General features: G+C 38.2%; 1 protein-coding gene across 1 annotated transcript in view; it reads right to left on the bottom strand.

The window, feature by feature from the left end:
* Positions 1–18,092, bottom strand: part of PCCA (propionyl-CoA carboxylase subunit alpha) — a 292,821-nt gene that overhangs the window by 170,353 nt on the left and 104,376 nt on the right. The window contains exons 12-14 of the mRNA XM_054381074.1: positions 13,418–13,568; positions 3,052–3,195; positions 1,880–1,954 (exon numbers count right to left, since the gene is read on the bottom strand). Of these exons, the coding sequence (XP_054237049.1) occupies positions 1,880–1,954; positions 3,052–3,195; positions 13,418–13,568 (370 nt within the window). The remainder of the gene's footprint in view (positions 1–1,879; positions 1,955–3,051; positions 3,196–13,417; positions 13,569–18,092) is intronic.

The raw sequence follows: 18,092 nt of genomic DNA, 5'->3' as shown, positions 1-18,092 counted from the left end.
CCCAATTTGTTGACAAATCTCAAATCTAAAAATGCAGAAAACAAAACACGATGGCACAATGGGCCTGTAACACTGAACTTTTTTAGTCATATTAATTTTGTTCTTAGCAGCACGACATTCTCAGGAGAGAAATTAGTTTCACAGTGGTAGAAAATACGTATTAAGACACCAAACCATGAGTGTCTACATAAAAATAGCTGTTCTATTTTTAATACAACAATAGAAATAAACAGAAAGAGAACAGCCTAGACACTCCATATGAGCTCCTCAAACCATTGCTCTGAAGCCTCCAGTGTAATTAAAATTTCTTTCTTCAGTACCACGACGGACCACATGAAGCAATCAGGCATCTCCCACCCTTCATTTTCAATTCACCTCTCTCTCTAAGCCCAACTCCCAGCCCACCCTGTCTACCTGACAAGTGACAGCCCAATCTGATTAAATGCTTGCAAGGGAGGGGACTCATGGGCCTCCATGACAGGCCAAAAGTGATCACCATGGAGATACATAATTACAGCTGTCAACGCGTCTACTGTCCTGCTGGCATCAATTTGATTGCTCCCAGCAATAATGATAGACAAAGCTTAGTGTGCACTCTCCTGCACCCAATCACTTTATCTATTCCGTGGTCCATTTAGCTGACATGCAACATTCACACAAGCAAATAACAGCAGTAAGCAGAACATTTAAGGCATTTTAATTGTTTTTTCTTTGTATGGATGGCTCACAAGCGCAAATGTTATTACATAAAACTCCTGCTGCAGCATTAATTGAAGAAAGATTTGGTGGGGCAAAGACTGTAGGGGGTATAGTTTGTCCATTATCACTTGTACTTTCAACAGGTCTCACGTTTGGAAAATTGCAAATTGCAAAAACTTGCAAGGGCAAAATGTTTGACATCCTGTTAGCTATTACAACATGGTGAAAACTTCTAACAGCCACCGGAGTATTCATTATAAATTCTTATTAAATACACTCTTTGTTTCATTAAAAAAAGTTTCAATACATCCAATGATACCTTTTTTTCCCCTCATCTCCTCTTTAAGATCACACAATGCCTTTTAGATCTTCACAACTTTTTTTTCTGCTTCCAGGCTTTGAACACAGCATGAGGCCTTAAAGACCAGAAAGGGTCAGGTCCCTTCAGAAAATACACGGGCAAAAACAATTTAAGAAGCGAAATAAATCATATATCCAATAACATCTCCACATTCAAGATTCCTCCTGTAATCTTTCACTATTTTCCCTGTAAGCAGACTGAATAATCGTATTAACAGATGGTACAGCCTCATCATTCCAACAACTGACACAGTGTCATGTATATGTGCACTTATGACTACCTTGATTTTACAGAAATGAAGTGTCCTTGTTTGTTACACTTAACAGAAAACAGTTTGTTCAACAGCCCTTCCACGCACTCAGTTTGTATCCTGAAACATGTAATAATCACTGTAACAAATTCCCTCTTTAAAGTCTACAAAGCTAAACAGAGAGCACTGGCAGCTTCCCACTGGTGTCCCCAGTTCTCTGTGCTGAAAAAGCTTGACTCAACTTTTCACTGTCCCTTCTAATCATCACAGTATTTGTACCAAAACTGTGTTTGAAAAAGCTTAAGCTGAAAGTTATAGAATGTAATAAAACACTGGAACATATAACAGCTTCCTGTTACAGCCAATCTGAACTTTTTAAACCCAGTTTGGAACGGTGCATTTACAAGCAGTTTTACACATTTCACAAATAAGCATTGCCGTGTCCCGTCCCACCCCCACCGGCAAAAAGCTGGAAAAAGGGCCCAGTTTGCAAAGCTGCTGAATAGTTATAGTCTCTGTCTGTAAAAAAGACACTCAGCATCTATGAAAAACAGAACCAAGTTACTTACACTTGGCACGTGCAGTGGTTCCTGGTACTGAAAGAGTTTACCAATGGATGGCAGGCCAAAAGATTTGTAAGGGTCCTGAAATAAAAGTCAACATGAAGAAAGCATTATGCTTTTAGAGATGCAGAGTAGGAAACATGAAAAAGTCTAACAGAAACCACTGATGGAATAACTTAGTTTTCTTTCCCCAGAATTACTTGTGTTGAAATGCATTTCTTCGTCCACCTAACACCGTGACTCCAAATAAAAAAATAGAAGTCTCTCAGGTCACAGTGAAAAAGAAGGGCTGTGCACACAGCTACAGTGCACCACCAAAATATACAGAGATGACATTTTTATTTGCCACATTGTGCCTTGAAAGGAGGATGGGAAAATATTCAGAAGGGTGGACTTGAGAGAAATTATAAAGAAAAATATTTCAGAGATAAAATGCAGTCAGAAATCCAATTATCTTAAGGAATCACACTGACATTTATGCCTTTGGAAATCTTCTACATATAAACTTAATAGGACAGCAAATAAATATATCACCTACATAATAACCACATTCTCAACAAAGTAGTTGGATCCATTACTTATAAATATCAGGTAATCTAAAATGAACACACACACAAAAAAAAAAAAAAGCCCAACCATCAGTTATTCCAGGGTAAAGCCCACTCATATTCAGAATAGCTTCCATAGCAGTCACAGGGCAAATATTCATGCAACTTCTAATCAGCAGAGAAAGTTGAATATTACATACATGCCATGAAGACAAAGAAAAAAACTACATAGAGATGCCCCAGTGGAAGGTGTCCCTGCTCACAGTGCAGGGGTTGGAACTAGATGATCCTTAAAGGCCCCTTCAAACCCAAACCATTCTACAAATCAATGAATCAATAAATGTGAACAGAATACATAGGAAATGTCCTTAAAGATAACTCACAGTTATCTCTTTCACCATTTTTAATTTTGATTTTTGGAAAAGAACATATGTTGAAATACATTCTGTAATGTTAACTAAAAAATAAAAACTACAATTTTACAAAGGCTCATTAACCATTGGTGTTACATGCTCTAGATTGAGACTTTCATATGATATTCCTTGGCTTCACCTTGTCATCTATCCACACCTGGGCACTATTATTCCACAATTCAACCACCTACCCTCCTCCCCATTACCACTCATTTACCTCAGCATAAACTCGACATTCAACTGCCCAGCCGTTGATGGGAATATCATCCTGTTTGTGCCTGAGAGGGTAACCCTTAGCAACACGGATCATTTCTTGGACTAAGTCCAGGCCGGTAATGCATTCTGTGACGGGATGTTCAACCTGCAAGGTCAAGAACTGTCAGTCAGTAGGTAACAAAAACAATCGGGGAGGTGGGGGGGAAATCCCTCTCCATAAACAAACACAGATAAACAAGAAATTAGACCCATCAAAGAATAAAGAATATGTTCCCATCTTGGTCTTTTTTCCCAAAAAAAAATCTACTTGATGAACTCCAGATACCTTCTTTGCAGCAAAATCCCCCAAAACCTAAATATTTACAGACTACAATAACAAGGAGCAGCATACAAAACAAAAACAATAGAAGTCACCTAGGAGGGTTTAGAGGTTTGCAGGTTTTTGTGTTTGGGGTTTTTTTATTTATGTAGTTTACAAATTCAAATGCACTTGGTGATGATGAGTTAATTTTTCTTTGTTCAGAAGCTTTTCCCATTTGATCGTGCTTTGAAAAGACTTGCACTAGAGCCATAAATACATTTTAACTGAAAAATCTCAAAATAGCTGATAATCAACCCATTCTGCTACACTTAACACGGCATGTACAGGAGGCACTTAGAATTTTCCACAGAACTCGCCTACCCTAAATCTCACCCATTCGCCTGCTTTCACTAACCTGTCCTGACAAGCAACCAGATTAGCGTAATCTTGCATCAGCGCACTGTAGCAGAAATGAGCAGATGGATCCTTCAATTTTTTTTCCCCCTCCAGACTTATCTGTTTAGTGCTTAGCATGCACAATAGCTGGGCTGGACCAGCAGAGTCACTCTGCGCTCTCAGCAAATTGCTGCTAACGGCTTTGGATGCTGCTGCCAGGGGAATACCCGTCGTTCACACTAACCCTGGCATGTGCGTACAAGCATGCACACATGTGCGCGCATATGCGCACACACAGGCCCCTGCTTCTTTGAGATATGGATATTTATTGACTTTAAAAAGTCTTCACCTAGATATAGTGCAGTAAAGAAGCACCCGGAGAGAGGAAGGCACACCATACGGATGAAGCAAAAAAAAACAAAAGGTGGGCACACTGAAAACCTCACCCAGAGACAGATGTAAGACTTCCTATGTAGAAATCATGACAAAACTGCTATCTTTATTATAAAATGTTTTGTTCCAAGGGCCAAAATAGCTTAAGAAAATGCACTTCTTGGTGGTTTCTCTATCATGGGATGTCAGACCATATATATTTTGTGACACAGGAGAAAGTCAGTGACCAAACTACTAGTCTTTCTTCCTTCGAGTGCACTAGTATTAAGGAAAATATTTAGTCATTAATATAATCTTGGGGTTTATCAGAACAAGAAGATGCTTTGGTCTTTAAGAAAAAAGCTTTGTAAAAATAAACAGATGGCACCCATAATTAGCCCTGTGTGTGCTGTGAGTTAGTTTAGAGTTTCAACAACATTTTAAGACATTTTGACATAATTTTAATGACAAATCATCACTGAAACAAGCACCTATTCTTTGAAGGATAAAAGTGACATTGAAATGGGAATCTGATTATACAGTTTAAGGATGTACCTTTGGGATTCAATCTTGAGTCTATCTAACACATTATATTCTCCAGCATGTCAAGCTTAATAACAGCATTTGAAGAATCTATGAAACATCTCAGTGACTATCCTGCAGTGTTAAATTGAAGTAATTAATTTTCTATTAAGACTTGAAGTTTCTATTAAAATTTATTTACCACACATTCAGATTTAGACGAGAGTAAGAGTATTTTGCAATTTAAGTTTTTAAAAATTACCTTCAAGTTTAGAACATGTTTGAAATCCTATCATTACAGCTAATTAAACCACAACATTTATTTTCTATTCTTTTTTTTTTTCCCAGCAAAGACATTTGCATTATCTACTTATATTGTCATTTTTCTTGGATAGCAATGGCATTCCAGATTCAATAGCTTCATTGTTGTTTTCAGCTTTATTGTTGATGATCAAAATAGGATGGAATGTTTCTGGAAAGAAAAATATTTTTGTTGTTTGGTTCTTAAGACTCATAAACATTTATTTAATCCATTCTTCAATAAAGATCTTTGACTTGGTCAATATTTTCTTCTGTTTCTTCAAAATACTCCCTTTGTGTCTGCACACAAAATAGCATTCAGAAAATGTGACAAGGAAAAAAAATATTTTTTTCCCCCCTTGAGGTAGGGAGAAGTTGTTCTGCTTTCTTTTAGGACTGTGCTTCAACTAGTGCTGGTTAGGCATAATGTCGGCAATATCAACCATATAACTAATTCTGGGGTACCAAATACATTTATTAAAATGCATTTTTTATATATATTAAGACCAAACTGGGGTAGAAAATAATTTTGAAGTTGAAAGTCTAGCTGACTTATTTATAAGCTTAACCCTTCAGTGAAGTGCATAGCTCAAACTGCACTTGTTTTAGTACTTACAATTTTCTTTTGGCAAGGGAAAGACAGGAGGGTGATATTTTTAGCATTATACATAATATGCTTCAGTGTACAGTACAAAAGGACACTACTAAAGCAGTAATGCCATATCCTGGTTCAACAAGCACCCTGCAATGAGGTTTTGGAGGTGCAGAAATCCACCCACAGAGAAACAAATGCAGGATCTGAAATCAAATCTCTGATCTTTCACAGAGCAAAGAATAAGTAGTAGGAGAAGTGAAGAAATTAGACCCATCTTCTCCTTCCCCTCCCCAGAAAAGAAAATAGAGCCATCATCATTCCCTACTCATGAAAGCTCTACAGCAATTGGTGCTGCTATTTGACTATGGTAACTGTTGAACCTATTTTAAATCATCATTAAACACTAAGCTTCAAATGTTTTCCTCTTACTTTTCAAGCTTCTACTTCATGTGGCACTCTTCTTTAGCCTGCCTGTTGTTATTTTTTGCTGTTAATTTTATGCTGTACTTCTCCATCAACAGTCTTTACTTGCAATTTTTGGATGTCAAGTCAAGGACTACATTTTTTAAGAGATGAACCCAAGTATGCTCACAAATAGAGCTGAATCACACTCAATTGATTAATTCTTAGCTTTGGACATACCCAGTTTCATAGTCAGCTGATCCAAGATCTTGCCCCAGTCAGTAAGGTAGGAGCCAATGGTGGTATGGTTATGTCATAGTGGGTAAATTCACACATTATCTCAGTCTTTAATGCAGAGGGCAAAACCAGACATGTCTGCAACAAGCAATCTACAAATCATAGCTACATCAAGGCAGCTGCACCTTACTTTCAACCAGGCAAGCAGAAAAATTGATCAGCAATCACTTTCCATTAGTCAGCTGCCAACAGTATCTTTACTACCAGATCCTTTTCTTATACCAGTGACCATATTCTGGTCATAAACAATGTAACAGTCGTCATTTCAATGCATTTAAGTATGATACATGACTCTTTTAAAAGTCTTACTCCTTACTTTCTGGTGTTACACACCTCCTTATCTGAAAAATGCCATTTATATTTTTGCTTTCTAGTCCACAAAGCTGTATGTGTTATGGACAGCAATATCCATTAATGACAAAAAGAAAGTGCTTCCTCTTCAGACCAGATCTACTCTTCTTCAGATGTCTTGCAGCAGTCAGACTCCCTGTGAGCATTACAAGTGGTTTTGCTTCCCTAGCCTCTTCCAGTTTATACAACAAGAGACATTAGCTGCAAAGCCTGTAAGAAAATAACAACTAGGTCCCAGTTTATTGATGAAGAAGCAGGTACAAAAGCGCTAGGGTAACCTGCCAATGTCAGAGTTTGGTTAGCTTGTGCCCTCAGAACAGTACAGGCAGGCTGCTGACAATTTTCCCCCACATTCTGTGATGGTTAATGGTCTTAAAGCTTTACCATACTTGGGTTCATCCAGAGCTACAAAAACAGTCAGTTTTTAAGAACTGTTTGAGCTAAAAGTTAAATTAGCAATGACTGCTGCTCTTATATGCAGGGGAATAATTTCAGGACACATTTTTCTCAAGACCATCAAGGTACTCAGACCTAATAGCAAACACTTCTGGATACTCTCACAGATCGCCCTCTTGCCCCTCTGTGCATAAGGCATCAAATTACTCACACACCAGCTGGAGCATTCAAGCAGGCCACAGCAGCCAAGAAAATCTACATTTCACTTAAAACTACAGTCTGTGTCACTCATACTACTGTAGGTCCCTAGTTGGTGTCATATACTCCTTTACATTCAGATAAATAATCTCAAAACTAACTTTCAACATACACCTCAGCTTCCAGGAAACATGATTCACCTGAAGTCCCACAGGCTTTTCTGCTGCAGCCAAATCCAGTATCAACTGACCCAAACCCCCTGACTTACAGACGCTCCTCAACTCCCTTTACTTCAGTAAGCCTGGTTTCTATTTCAGAGAACTGAACATTCACAGAAGTGCACACATGTTCTGCTCTTCAGGCATGCCAGCTTCCTGATTACTATGAGCAGAAGCACTCTGAGGTTATACCTTCTTTCTGCAAAATAGTTCATATATATATGGGGTTTGGGAGCACATAGTGGAAAACAGATTTTCAAAAAGACTCTTGGAGAACAGACAAAGGTTAGATTAATATACAGCATAGATAGAAACTATGCAGAAATACATAACAGGCAATCTCCTGTGTTGTCCTTTTCTACACACACAGTATATACTACATTGATTTATTTTCTGATTTACTGGTATGTGACCACAGAATTAAGTAACACATTTCCATCAACAGAAGTTTCCATCAGCTAAGATTCTCAAGCAGACTTTCATTGTTTCCTAAGTAAGATATGCAGAATTAAAAAATAATGAATATTTATTGTTAACAACTAATTTTTTAATCATAGCATATAACAACTTTGAAAAAAAAATATTTAATCTACTTTCTCAAGGGAAGTTATCTTTCAGCAACCACCGAATCCCTTTTCTCAATTTTAATTAGCAAGAATTTATTTATTGTACTGGACAGTCACAGGCAAGAAATCATTTATATAACCTAAGAATACTGAATCTGTCAGTTCATTAATTCTACACGTACATACTCCATGTAAGAAAACAAAGGAACTGGCATCCACAACCCCACACTTTCATTTCTAAAGATGCAATTCCTTCTTTCACTATATATAGCAGCAGTATTAAAGCCCTCTCATAGTACTTCATTTGAGGTGGCTTTGGTCACACTGCAGCCATTCTTGAGTTTTCTTTACATCACCATTCACCAAAGGAAAGGAACTAATGTACCCTTTGAAGAATGAGCTTTTCTTTCTCTGCTTATTAAAAATGCAGAGAAGCCTCTTTTTCCTCTACTTTTTTAAATAATATTCTATGATAGTTAGTGGCAATGTTGTCTCCAAGATATCACTCCATGCTCTGGCAGCACTGCTAATGGCATCTTTCAGATTCAATGACTTACACAAACAATGTCGTTCTCTTCTGTCAACAACAATTAGCAATGCTTTTCGGTAGTTCTTTTGGGAAGCCTGAAAAGCAGACAACCAGTAGCTACATAATGGAAGTTGCATTAGGAGGCAAGAATGTGGCAAAAATCTGGTTAACTGTTGTCGGCTGACCCTCTTGTGTGAAGAAGTGTTGTTTGGCAGCAAAATCACCTTTTCTTTCGGTTCTAAAAATGGCCGTGAACAGCTGGTATAAACTGTGTGCAGAATGGATTCTGGTGGGCTTAGGGGATTGGTAATGGGATAAGAGACCTTTCACCTTTAGGTCAGTAGTTCAAATTCAGCCCAGGTTAGCAGCAATTGAAAGTCTTTACCATCTGACACTGTTCGTTAGCCTATTTAAAATGACTGAGGCAAAGTGTCACAGTAAAACAAGATTCCAGTATTAAGAAATATGAAGAGTCTCAGCAAACAGCAGAAACAGTCACTTGAGACTTTACTTTGAAATCCCACCATTCAGACTTTGTATACATCTAGGCTTCTAACTCCTGACAGCTCTTTTCAGTGCTCCCATACTCCTGCCCACCTCCCACAACTCATCCTTCAGGCAGCTATGCACACCAAGGCAGCACAGCCACCACTTGCTGTCCCATGGGTCAGCTACAGATACCAAAGTCACCACCTCTCTGTGGTTTTAGCTGGCAATCCAGACTCAGCTCATCACTTTGCGATCCTCATTTTGATGCTACTGTTTATATAGCGCAGCTGCAACCTTTTCCAGCACTTCTCTCCTTCACTGAGCAAACGTGTAACAGGTGCTGCCTAATGATGTACAACAGAATACAGATACCATTAAGAGACTGTTGGAACCAGGAGTTCATAAGAAGTGGAGCTCCAGACAATCACCAACAGGATTTTTACTTATTTCTGGATATTGCCCAGTCATGTGTTTTGTACTTTCATGAGTAGACAAAGATAAAAAGGGTGGTAGAAAGAAATATGTCACGTGTAAATCTTCCTCTGTCTTTTATAGCAAGCACAGCCCATTTTGTACAAAGCTCTGGAATATAACATTTTCCAGAGGTCAGTAAAATTTTGTAAATCACTAAAGGTGATGAACAAAAATCTTTGCACTGGGTAATGTTTTATGGGTGTATGGAAGGTTATTTTACATACTCTTTATGCCTTCGAAGCACATTACTTTAAAAGAAGTTGAAAAAGTTTAAATGAACACTCTCACTGCAATTAAGTGTAAAATAAAAACATACAGATATGTCATTTGCTTTCAATATATATCTTACAAACACATCAACAGAGTATTCTACAAGAGTAACTTTTATTCCCTAAAAAGTTATGACAAAAAGATTCAAACTGTCACACAAGGAGAAAAGAAAGTGCTACTCAAATTACTCTAGTTCACAATTTCTCCATGCTGGATACAGTGGCACATAAATGTTCTTTTCTATCAGATTACTGTAAGCAAATTTTGTCATGTTTTGAGGAGGAGGGGTTTGCTCCCTTGTTGTTTAAATCACACAATGCATGAGGGAAGCAGAAGGTTCGAAGCAGACCTGAGACACCCGAAACATATAAACTGTATTCAGAATAAGCCCTTTCTTCACATGGCTCAAAATTCTGCTTTTCTCTTCAAGATGAGAGATGCTTCTCATTTCAAGACACTACAAACTTCTAGAATATATTATCTTTCCCTTTGCTGTCACAAGTAAGAAGCTTAGCCATGCTGCACACCTGTATGCTAACAGATATTCTTTATTTGCAAACTGCAGACTCTATTGATACAGACTCAGAGGAACATTTCTAGTCTTCCAGTGAAAAGAAGAGACTTTTCTGGTGAAAGCAAGCATTTCTAATGGTAGTGTGATAAGGAGATTACGACACAACTTGGAAGTTAAAAAGGCTATCAATCTTAGCAGTCAGAAACTTTTTATTTGTTTCCAAACTCTTGTTGGGTTATTTTGGACTATGACTGCCTTTGATTAGGCTGATGACAACTAGGTAACACAAAGTGCAACACAGGGTGAGCAGCTCTAAAGAATCCAATACTCAACATCTGGTCTGCCTCAACAATCCTAACAATGGTAGCTGCCTAAAAAATCACTCCAAAAGTGCCCTACGTGACAACGTTCAGAGTAGGTGCTAGGGCAGACATTTCTATGTTTTCTTGTGAAAAGCAAAAATACCTAGTTCTGTTATGCAATTATGCAATCTCATGTCTCCTACTTTTCGGCTAGCCTCTGAAAGATGGCAGAGCAGCAGAGAGAACAACAAAGAACATTGCCAACAGCAAAGAACAAATTCTAGCTGAAATCACTTGGAGGGAGCAAAACATCTGTAACAGATTTGCGTAGCATACAAGAGACACAATGGAGCCGATTCACCAACTTTTTCACTTTCCAACCTCATATTGCTGCAACACTTAACATAAAAACTAAACAAAAAAAATGTAAACTTCCTGTAACCTACTACTTAGACTTCTTTGCAAAACTATATAGCAGGAAAAGTATATTCCCGAAGAGTTCCCCAAAAAGACAGACAAATAATAATACAACTCTCCATTACTGCAAAATAATTTGCAAAACACACTGGAAGATATCTGACAGACACCAAAGAGAGGGAAAGGAGAAATCAGCAGGCAGTGCAAAGGATTGGACATGGTTTAGTTAGCTTTACATATGCTGAAGTCTGTATCTAAAGTAAAAAGGCTACAGTGATCTCATTAGAGATTGCTGAAATGTTAAGACAGACATAGGAAATTGCATAATGTAGTAGACATGTTCTGATTATGCCAACAGGTAGCTGTGTCTATTACACACACTGACAAAGACCTTCAGAGAACCATCTATGGATCAGAGACATTCATCATTTAGCGAAGTTATTCCCACTGTGGAGCATTAAGCAAAAACCTGGCAAGTGAGCCTGTTAGGCACTGTTCAGAGTTAAGAGAGGCAAAAGGAAAAGGTTGAAGCAGTACAGGGACATCTGGAGACTCTCCTAGTTCTGAAGTTCAATCTGGGCAAGCTTCATTAGTTTCTATGTTTGGCTCTAGAAGAGAGCAAGAACAAGATGTTAGTTGCATAACTGTTGGCTGAACAGAAGGTAAAGCTTGACACCTGGAAGAACTGACAAGTCAGTTGGGTAAGCCTGGGGAAGAAACAGAGAAAATTGCTACTCTATCCCCAAGATGAAATGATAATTAAAGACAATACACAGTCAAGACAGAGGAAATAGACAATATCTACACAAGTGCTATAATTTAAAATTAGTACATTTCTTTAAGAGTTGGAAAGAATGAGTCTGCTACTAAAGAGGGCTGTCAAACTGCTTAGGCTATATGTCAGAAGGAGTCTTTTAAAGTCCTTGAAGATGGAATTGTGAAAGCTTTCTTAGTGCATAGGCAGAGACCTTTACAACTACGCAAGTTTGACAACTCACAACTATGCATTGCAGAGGGAAGACACCGCAACACATCAAAGATAACATCTTAAAAAAACAAATCACAAAAAGAACCAATCCCAAGAATACGCCACTGTTAATTCCATTTAGGAACTGACAGACAATAATATACAACAGCAAGGAAATGGTTTTGAACTGCTGGTGGGCTACGCACAGAACTATCAATTAGTTTTCTCCAATGTAAACAAGAACATGGAAAGTCACTAAGAAGCGTTCTCTCACAGGTTTGGAAAAGTGTAAAAACTTATGACCAAATAGATAGAAATTCTTCATAATATTTTAACCAACTATACATCACCATTAACCACCATCCTCTGTAGCTCAATCTAAAGCTGGGCAGATTGTGCCTAGCAAACTCCTAGCAAAAGTATGTGAGGTATAACCAATACGACTAATCCAAAAACACTGCTGGTCCTGCAAGGTAAGGTAAATTTTACCCACAGTCTTCCTCTGGCACAAGGGAAGGTTGCAACATCCCCAAATTCTCTCTCACTTCTTTATCCAAAGCACAAATTTATCCAGCCATTATACAAAGTCATGTTCACATCTACAAGCAGCAGGCAGCACACAGCCCTAACGAAACACAGCTAGAAGAATAAAAAGCTAATCACACTGTTGCTTCATTCCACATTCCAGCATTTCTGTTATTATTTAACAAAGCATGTGTGTCAGTGTGAGCTGAAATTCCCCCCACACCAACAAAAGGAGGATAAAGACAATGGAATTTACTTGCTTACAAGGTAAACTCTCTCCCTGTCGTCATAATGATATCCAGACTTCAAGTTATGTGCTTCCTTTCTTAGATTATGGCCATAAATGCATTAGAACAGTCAAATAAGAGGTAGAGCAGGGGTTTCCATAAGATGCTGTCCATTCATTTAAAGCATAGATTTTTAACATCTACTACTGACTACAAATTACTACAAAAGCCCTGGACCATGTTAGCATTCTTTTTACACAGTTATGTTCCAGTCACAATTTGAATCATATGCAGATTGCTTTTTGTTGTTGATGTATGCATATAGTTTTAATTATCCTCCTAGAGAAACTCAGCAAGTGATCACCAAAGTATAAAAAACCAAAAAGAAACTTCAGGGCCCTGCAGGGAAAAGCATCAGAGCACAGTGGCTAGCCACTTACTGTGAACTCACAGTGGCACTTAACAGTGACCTCTTGCAAGGTCTCTAGGTCAACTGTAACAAAGAGCAAAAGCTCCAAACACTCACTTGAGTGCTGTGCAAGGGCTCACTGCTGCAACGTCTTGTATGAGCAGACTTATTTAAGTGAGTAGATCCTTTAAGTTCAGTGGTAAGTGCTTGCATACGTCAAGCTAGTTATGTTTAATTCTTGGCAGGAGCAGACCCCTAAGTATGGAAGAAGGTTATGTTCTGTTTATTTAAATAACACTTTTCTGAATCTGAAGAGTTGTTTTTTCTTACCTGAAGTCTAGTATTCATTTCCAAGAAGTAAAAATTCTTACTGGAGTCCACAAGGAATTCTACTGTTCCAGCAGAGGAATATTTTACTGCTTTGGCAAGAGCTACTGCTTGTTCCCCCATTGCTCTTCGAGTTTCAGGGTCTAGGAAAGTGCTACAATACAGAAACAATGACTTTCTTTAGTTAAATAATAATAGTAATAGTTCAATAATTTCATCTTCTGCTTAAACTACCACCAAAAGAGGAAGCATAGCATCATCATTTAAGTTATGATAACATGTCAAAACAGCCACATGTATGCCTTTACGTTTATATTGCTCCTAAATGGATACACTGCATGCTTTGCTATTACTTCTCACATAAAGGAAATTCAGGATAAATAACAGTATTCTCTGAAACAAAAAGTAACACATCACAACTTTCTTCTCACACTGAAATCTATAATAATATAAGTTAAATGAAAATAAATACATACAAATGCATAATATTTTAGAAGGCATATCTACTTGGGGGGAAAAAAGTAATTAAAAAAATAAATCCATCCACTGGAAATACGAATGCCAAAATACAAGACAGGAGGTCTGAGGAATTTGTTTCCTGACTCTGAATTAAAACAGTGTGGCCATTTCATTGGTATTCTATGCAACAAAGAAGTTTGGGAAATTAATAAAGTATTTATGTGAACTTCTTAAGTGAAATTGCAATTAAGAAAATATGGTTATTCATAATGTTTAACTACATCACCAACACTATTGTGACTTACACCTTCATATTCTGTATTTCCTCTTTCAGCTTTACTTTTAAGCTGAAGACTAGTTACCCAGGTTTGTTAATTCCAATTCATTCCTTTCCACAAATCTGGGTCATACTCAAGGGCACCCGAAGAGCAGCTGAGCTACCACCCTGGGAGCCACTGTGAACACTTTCCAAACGCACCATCTCATTCTAAGAGAGCACCGTGCCATTTCCACAGGTCCAGTGGATCAGAAGTCTTGGGAAACACATATTTTGCTTGTAACTCTCCTCTGTGCTGAAAAGTCAGATTGAGATTGATTATGCTGACTGAATTTAAAGCTAGAGAAATTTCTGTGGTTTCCCATCAGAGCTGTGAAAAGGGTTAGGGTTAGCCATCCATCTCATATGAACTTACAAATATCCTTACTACATTTCTCCAGTGACTTAAATTAGACATGTAACTCCCCTATCATTTAAAGGTACTTTTGTAAGAGAAAAAGGAAGTCTCTTTTACCTTACCTCTACATTACTGTTTAAAACTAAAATACCAAATGTTACTTATTTCTTGAAGTGTTTTCAACAGTGGTTCCTAATTCTGCAAAGGAGCAATCAGGAGCCTCCATGTATCTGGAGTGACCCTGCCAGTCAGGGAAGCTCCAATTGGGGCCCAGGACTCAGACAGAAGCCAGCACAAAGTCAGGACTGACCTTTCAGTACTTACTATGGAGTTTTTCTGTAAGACCTGAATTCACAGAAGAGCTAGACACATCTGCCACAACAAACCATATTCAACATGACAGAAAAAGTGAGGAAACATCTGGGCAAACTGGGAGACAACGTAATCCTCTTCTTAACGTGAAAAGTGTATTTCTACCTTCATTCTTCCAGTGCCCACACAGGCTGCTTCCCATGGACAGTAGGACAGGCATTTTCAGAATTTAGGAAAAAAAATTCTTTCTTGGCAAACAACAGGATTGACAGGAAAAGAAAGATCCCAAGAAAGCTATTGGATTCTGCACTAGGATCAAAAGAAAAAACAGATACACAAAACTCTGTCATCCCTAGCAAAAATAGGCATGGCAATGTACAAGAGTTTAATAGTAATTCTTGATTCAGTAAGAGGATAATACATTACACAAAGTCAACAACCTATAATTCAGTTTGGGGTTTCTGCAGGGTTTTGATCATGAAAAGTCAATGAGTGGCTTATGAAGCACTGAATCTTCTCAATATTGGCTTCATACTCTAGAATAACCATTATTACTTCTCATATAGATGAAAAACAGTTACTTCCCTTATTAGACTGGTGTCTTCCCCATGTTTGTTAAACGTAGGCCTAAGATCTCTCTGTTCACCTCCCGCTGTAGCCAAAGAAAGGATCAGAGGTGTCACACTGCTAAACTGTATCTCTGCCACATGGTTAAGCTTTATGCACTAAAATGACCAGATCATCCCTGCAGTCTGCTAGGTTAATTAACCAAAGTTCTTCTCTGCTGTTTGTATACATTGTTAAAGAAGGGAGAAACAATGTGCTTTTTACAAGTGAAAAAACTCTTCTCCAGTCTGTTTAGGAATCACTTGAAAACAGTGTTCTAAACCTGACTTCAAATCCCTTTCTTACACATACACCTGTTTTTCTTTCTACCAAATAGCTCCTAAGGTAGCATGAAGGCTGCAAAATAAAAAGGATTCACAAGATAAAAGCATCAAAAAGAAAAAAAATAAGATCAAACTCAACATTTCACTCACTTCTTCAAGCTATTGTAAAGTTATCAAAGACAATACAATTGGTTTGTGTCATTGTTTCTACAGCCAGAGAGATGAACCACATGAGCAAGATGTTTCCTCTCCTCTTCTAGTTCATCAGATTTTCCCCAAAATACCTCCATCACCTTCACTCACAGATCAGGTGATAACAGAAAACATTTACTCTTCCTCTGAAGATGCCACTACACTGAGAGAAAATAATACTTTGATTTTCTACATGTCCAGGTCAGTTTATCTACTCTTAGGAAACAGGCACACAGATTGTTTTAAAAAATTACTTGCCCACAAAAAAAAAATTCTCCTTCGCGATACGCATTATGTACTACCACTGTAGTGCACTGTAGGCATAAATACGCTAAAGTACTTGTGAACTTATTTTTGCCCCTCCAACTAAACTGCACCCAACTATAAATCATGTACACAGTCACAAACAGAACAAGCTCATTATTTCTTTTAACCTCAAATCCTTCAAGGATTTCTAGAATGAGTGGTAGGAAATGTAGAGTCTGATATACATACATAGAGCAAAACTCTAAGGAGAGCTAGTCCATAGAACCTGGCTCAATACCATACGTTTCTGCTAAGTTCACATTCATTCAAATTATTGGTGGCTTCAGGCAGCAATCTGGCAGCTAATCTGGAATACGATCCTGAAGTATCTGGTGTCATACTGAGATCTTTCAGAGAGCCTAATGCTTGGAGAAGGTGAAAGAATTTGTTGTCTGTGAACCTTCCAAGGACAGAAATATTCCTGAAAAAAGCTAACAACAGAGCATACAAAAACAGAGCAAAGATGGTTTAACTGTTTGACTTTCATTCTAACGAAGTCGCTGGCAAAATCACCTCCCTTTTAAAATCTCCTGCCTCTTAGTCCTGTCATAGGTAGAAAGAGAAAGAAATTCAAAAGTCCTTTGAACTGAAAGAACATTTTTTTCAATTTATAAAGATATCACAAAACTAAAGTTAGGATAGATAAGACAACTCTGAGTGCAGGCAGAGAGAAAAAAGAAAAAAGACATAATAAACAAATTATTTCCTGACTCAGATTAAAGTCAGGGAAATTTTGGGAAACTGTTGAGATATTGTCCCAAGAATTACCTTATTCTGAAAATCTTGAATGTTAAGGTTTAACCCAAAGGACATGGATCACTGGAGAAAAGTACAGACAAGAAAGGAGATAAAGCAGGCAGCTGTCAAGTTCTAAGGTCTTGATCACTGTGGATGTTAATGTGGATCTTGCGTGATAGCACTGAAGCCAGTGCCAGGGTGCTGTTCCATCATTACCTGTCCAGGAAAGGCCTGAAATGTAACAAGGATGTTTAACACCCAGTGTCCTGAAGCTCAGCATTATTTGATATGATAGAGACTGCACCTCAAATACTGTAGTCAGTTTTGTGACCCTCGCTACAAGACACTGTGATGCTGGAATGTGTCCAAAGAAGAGCATCAAAGCCAGTGAAAGGTCTAGAGCACAAGTCCTGTGAAAAGTGGGGATCTGGGGTTGCTTAGTCTAGAGAAAAGGGGGATCAAGTATACCTCATTGCTCTCTGCAACCACTTGAAAAGAGGTTGTAACGAGGTGGGTGTTGGTCTCTTCTACCAAGTAACAAGCAACAAGAGCAAATGGCCTCAAGTTGCACCAATGGAGATTTAGATTGGATATTAGGAAGCATTTATTCATCCTTTTTATTCATAAGGGTTGTTAAGCATTGCAACAGGTGCCCAGAGAAGTGGTTGAGTCACCATCCCTGGAGGTGTGTGTATGTGGTGTTCAGGGACTTAGCAGTGTTAGGCTTACAGTGGGACTAGAAGATCTTAAGCGCCTTTTTCCAACCCAAAGGAGTTTATGATTCTAAACCATATTCCATGGAAGATCAAATGTTTGATCTCTTTGACTGCTACAGCAAAGAACAGTGCTGGGTGACCACAGTGAGTAGGAGGGCCTTTGTGTGACTCTTCTCCATAACAGCATTCCAAAACCTTTGGGCATCAAATAGTATGGATAGCCAAGTGCCTCTGAACAGCTGAATATTCCTTCAACCCTTTCTGAAATGGTTAGATAGGACAGCTGCTCCCACCAAAGTGAAGTTTAAGATCACTCCTTTAATTTCCAGTTACCAACTAGGAAGTCAACTAAGACTTTCATGTTTTCTTTCCACTGATCCCTTGACTTTTG

The sequence above is a fragment of the Indicator indicator genome, chromosome 1 (genome assembly GCF_027791375.1).
Source record: "Indicator indicator isolate 239-I01 chromosome 1, UM_Iind_1.1, whole genome shotgun sequence".
Classification (NCBI taxonomy): domain Eukaryota; kingdom Metazoa; phylum Chordata; class Aves; order Piciformes; family Indicatoridae; genus Indicator; species Indicator indicator.
The sequence above is the reverse complement of the archived record's forward strand: the minus strand, read 5'-3'. Positions and strand labels throughout refer to the sequence as shown.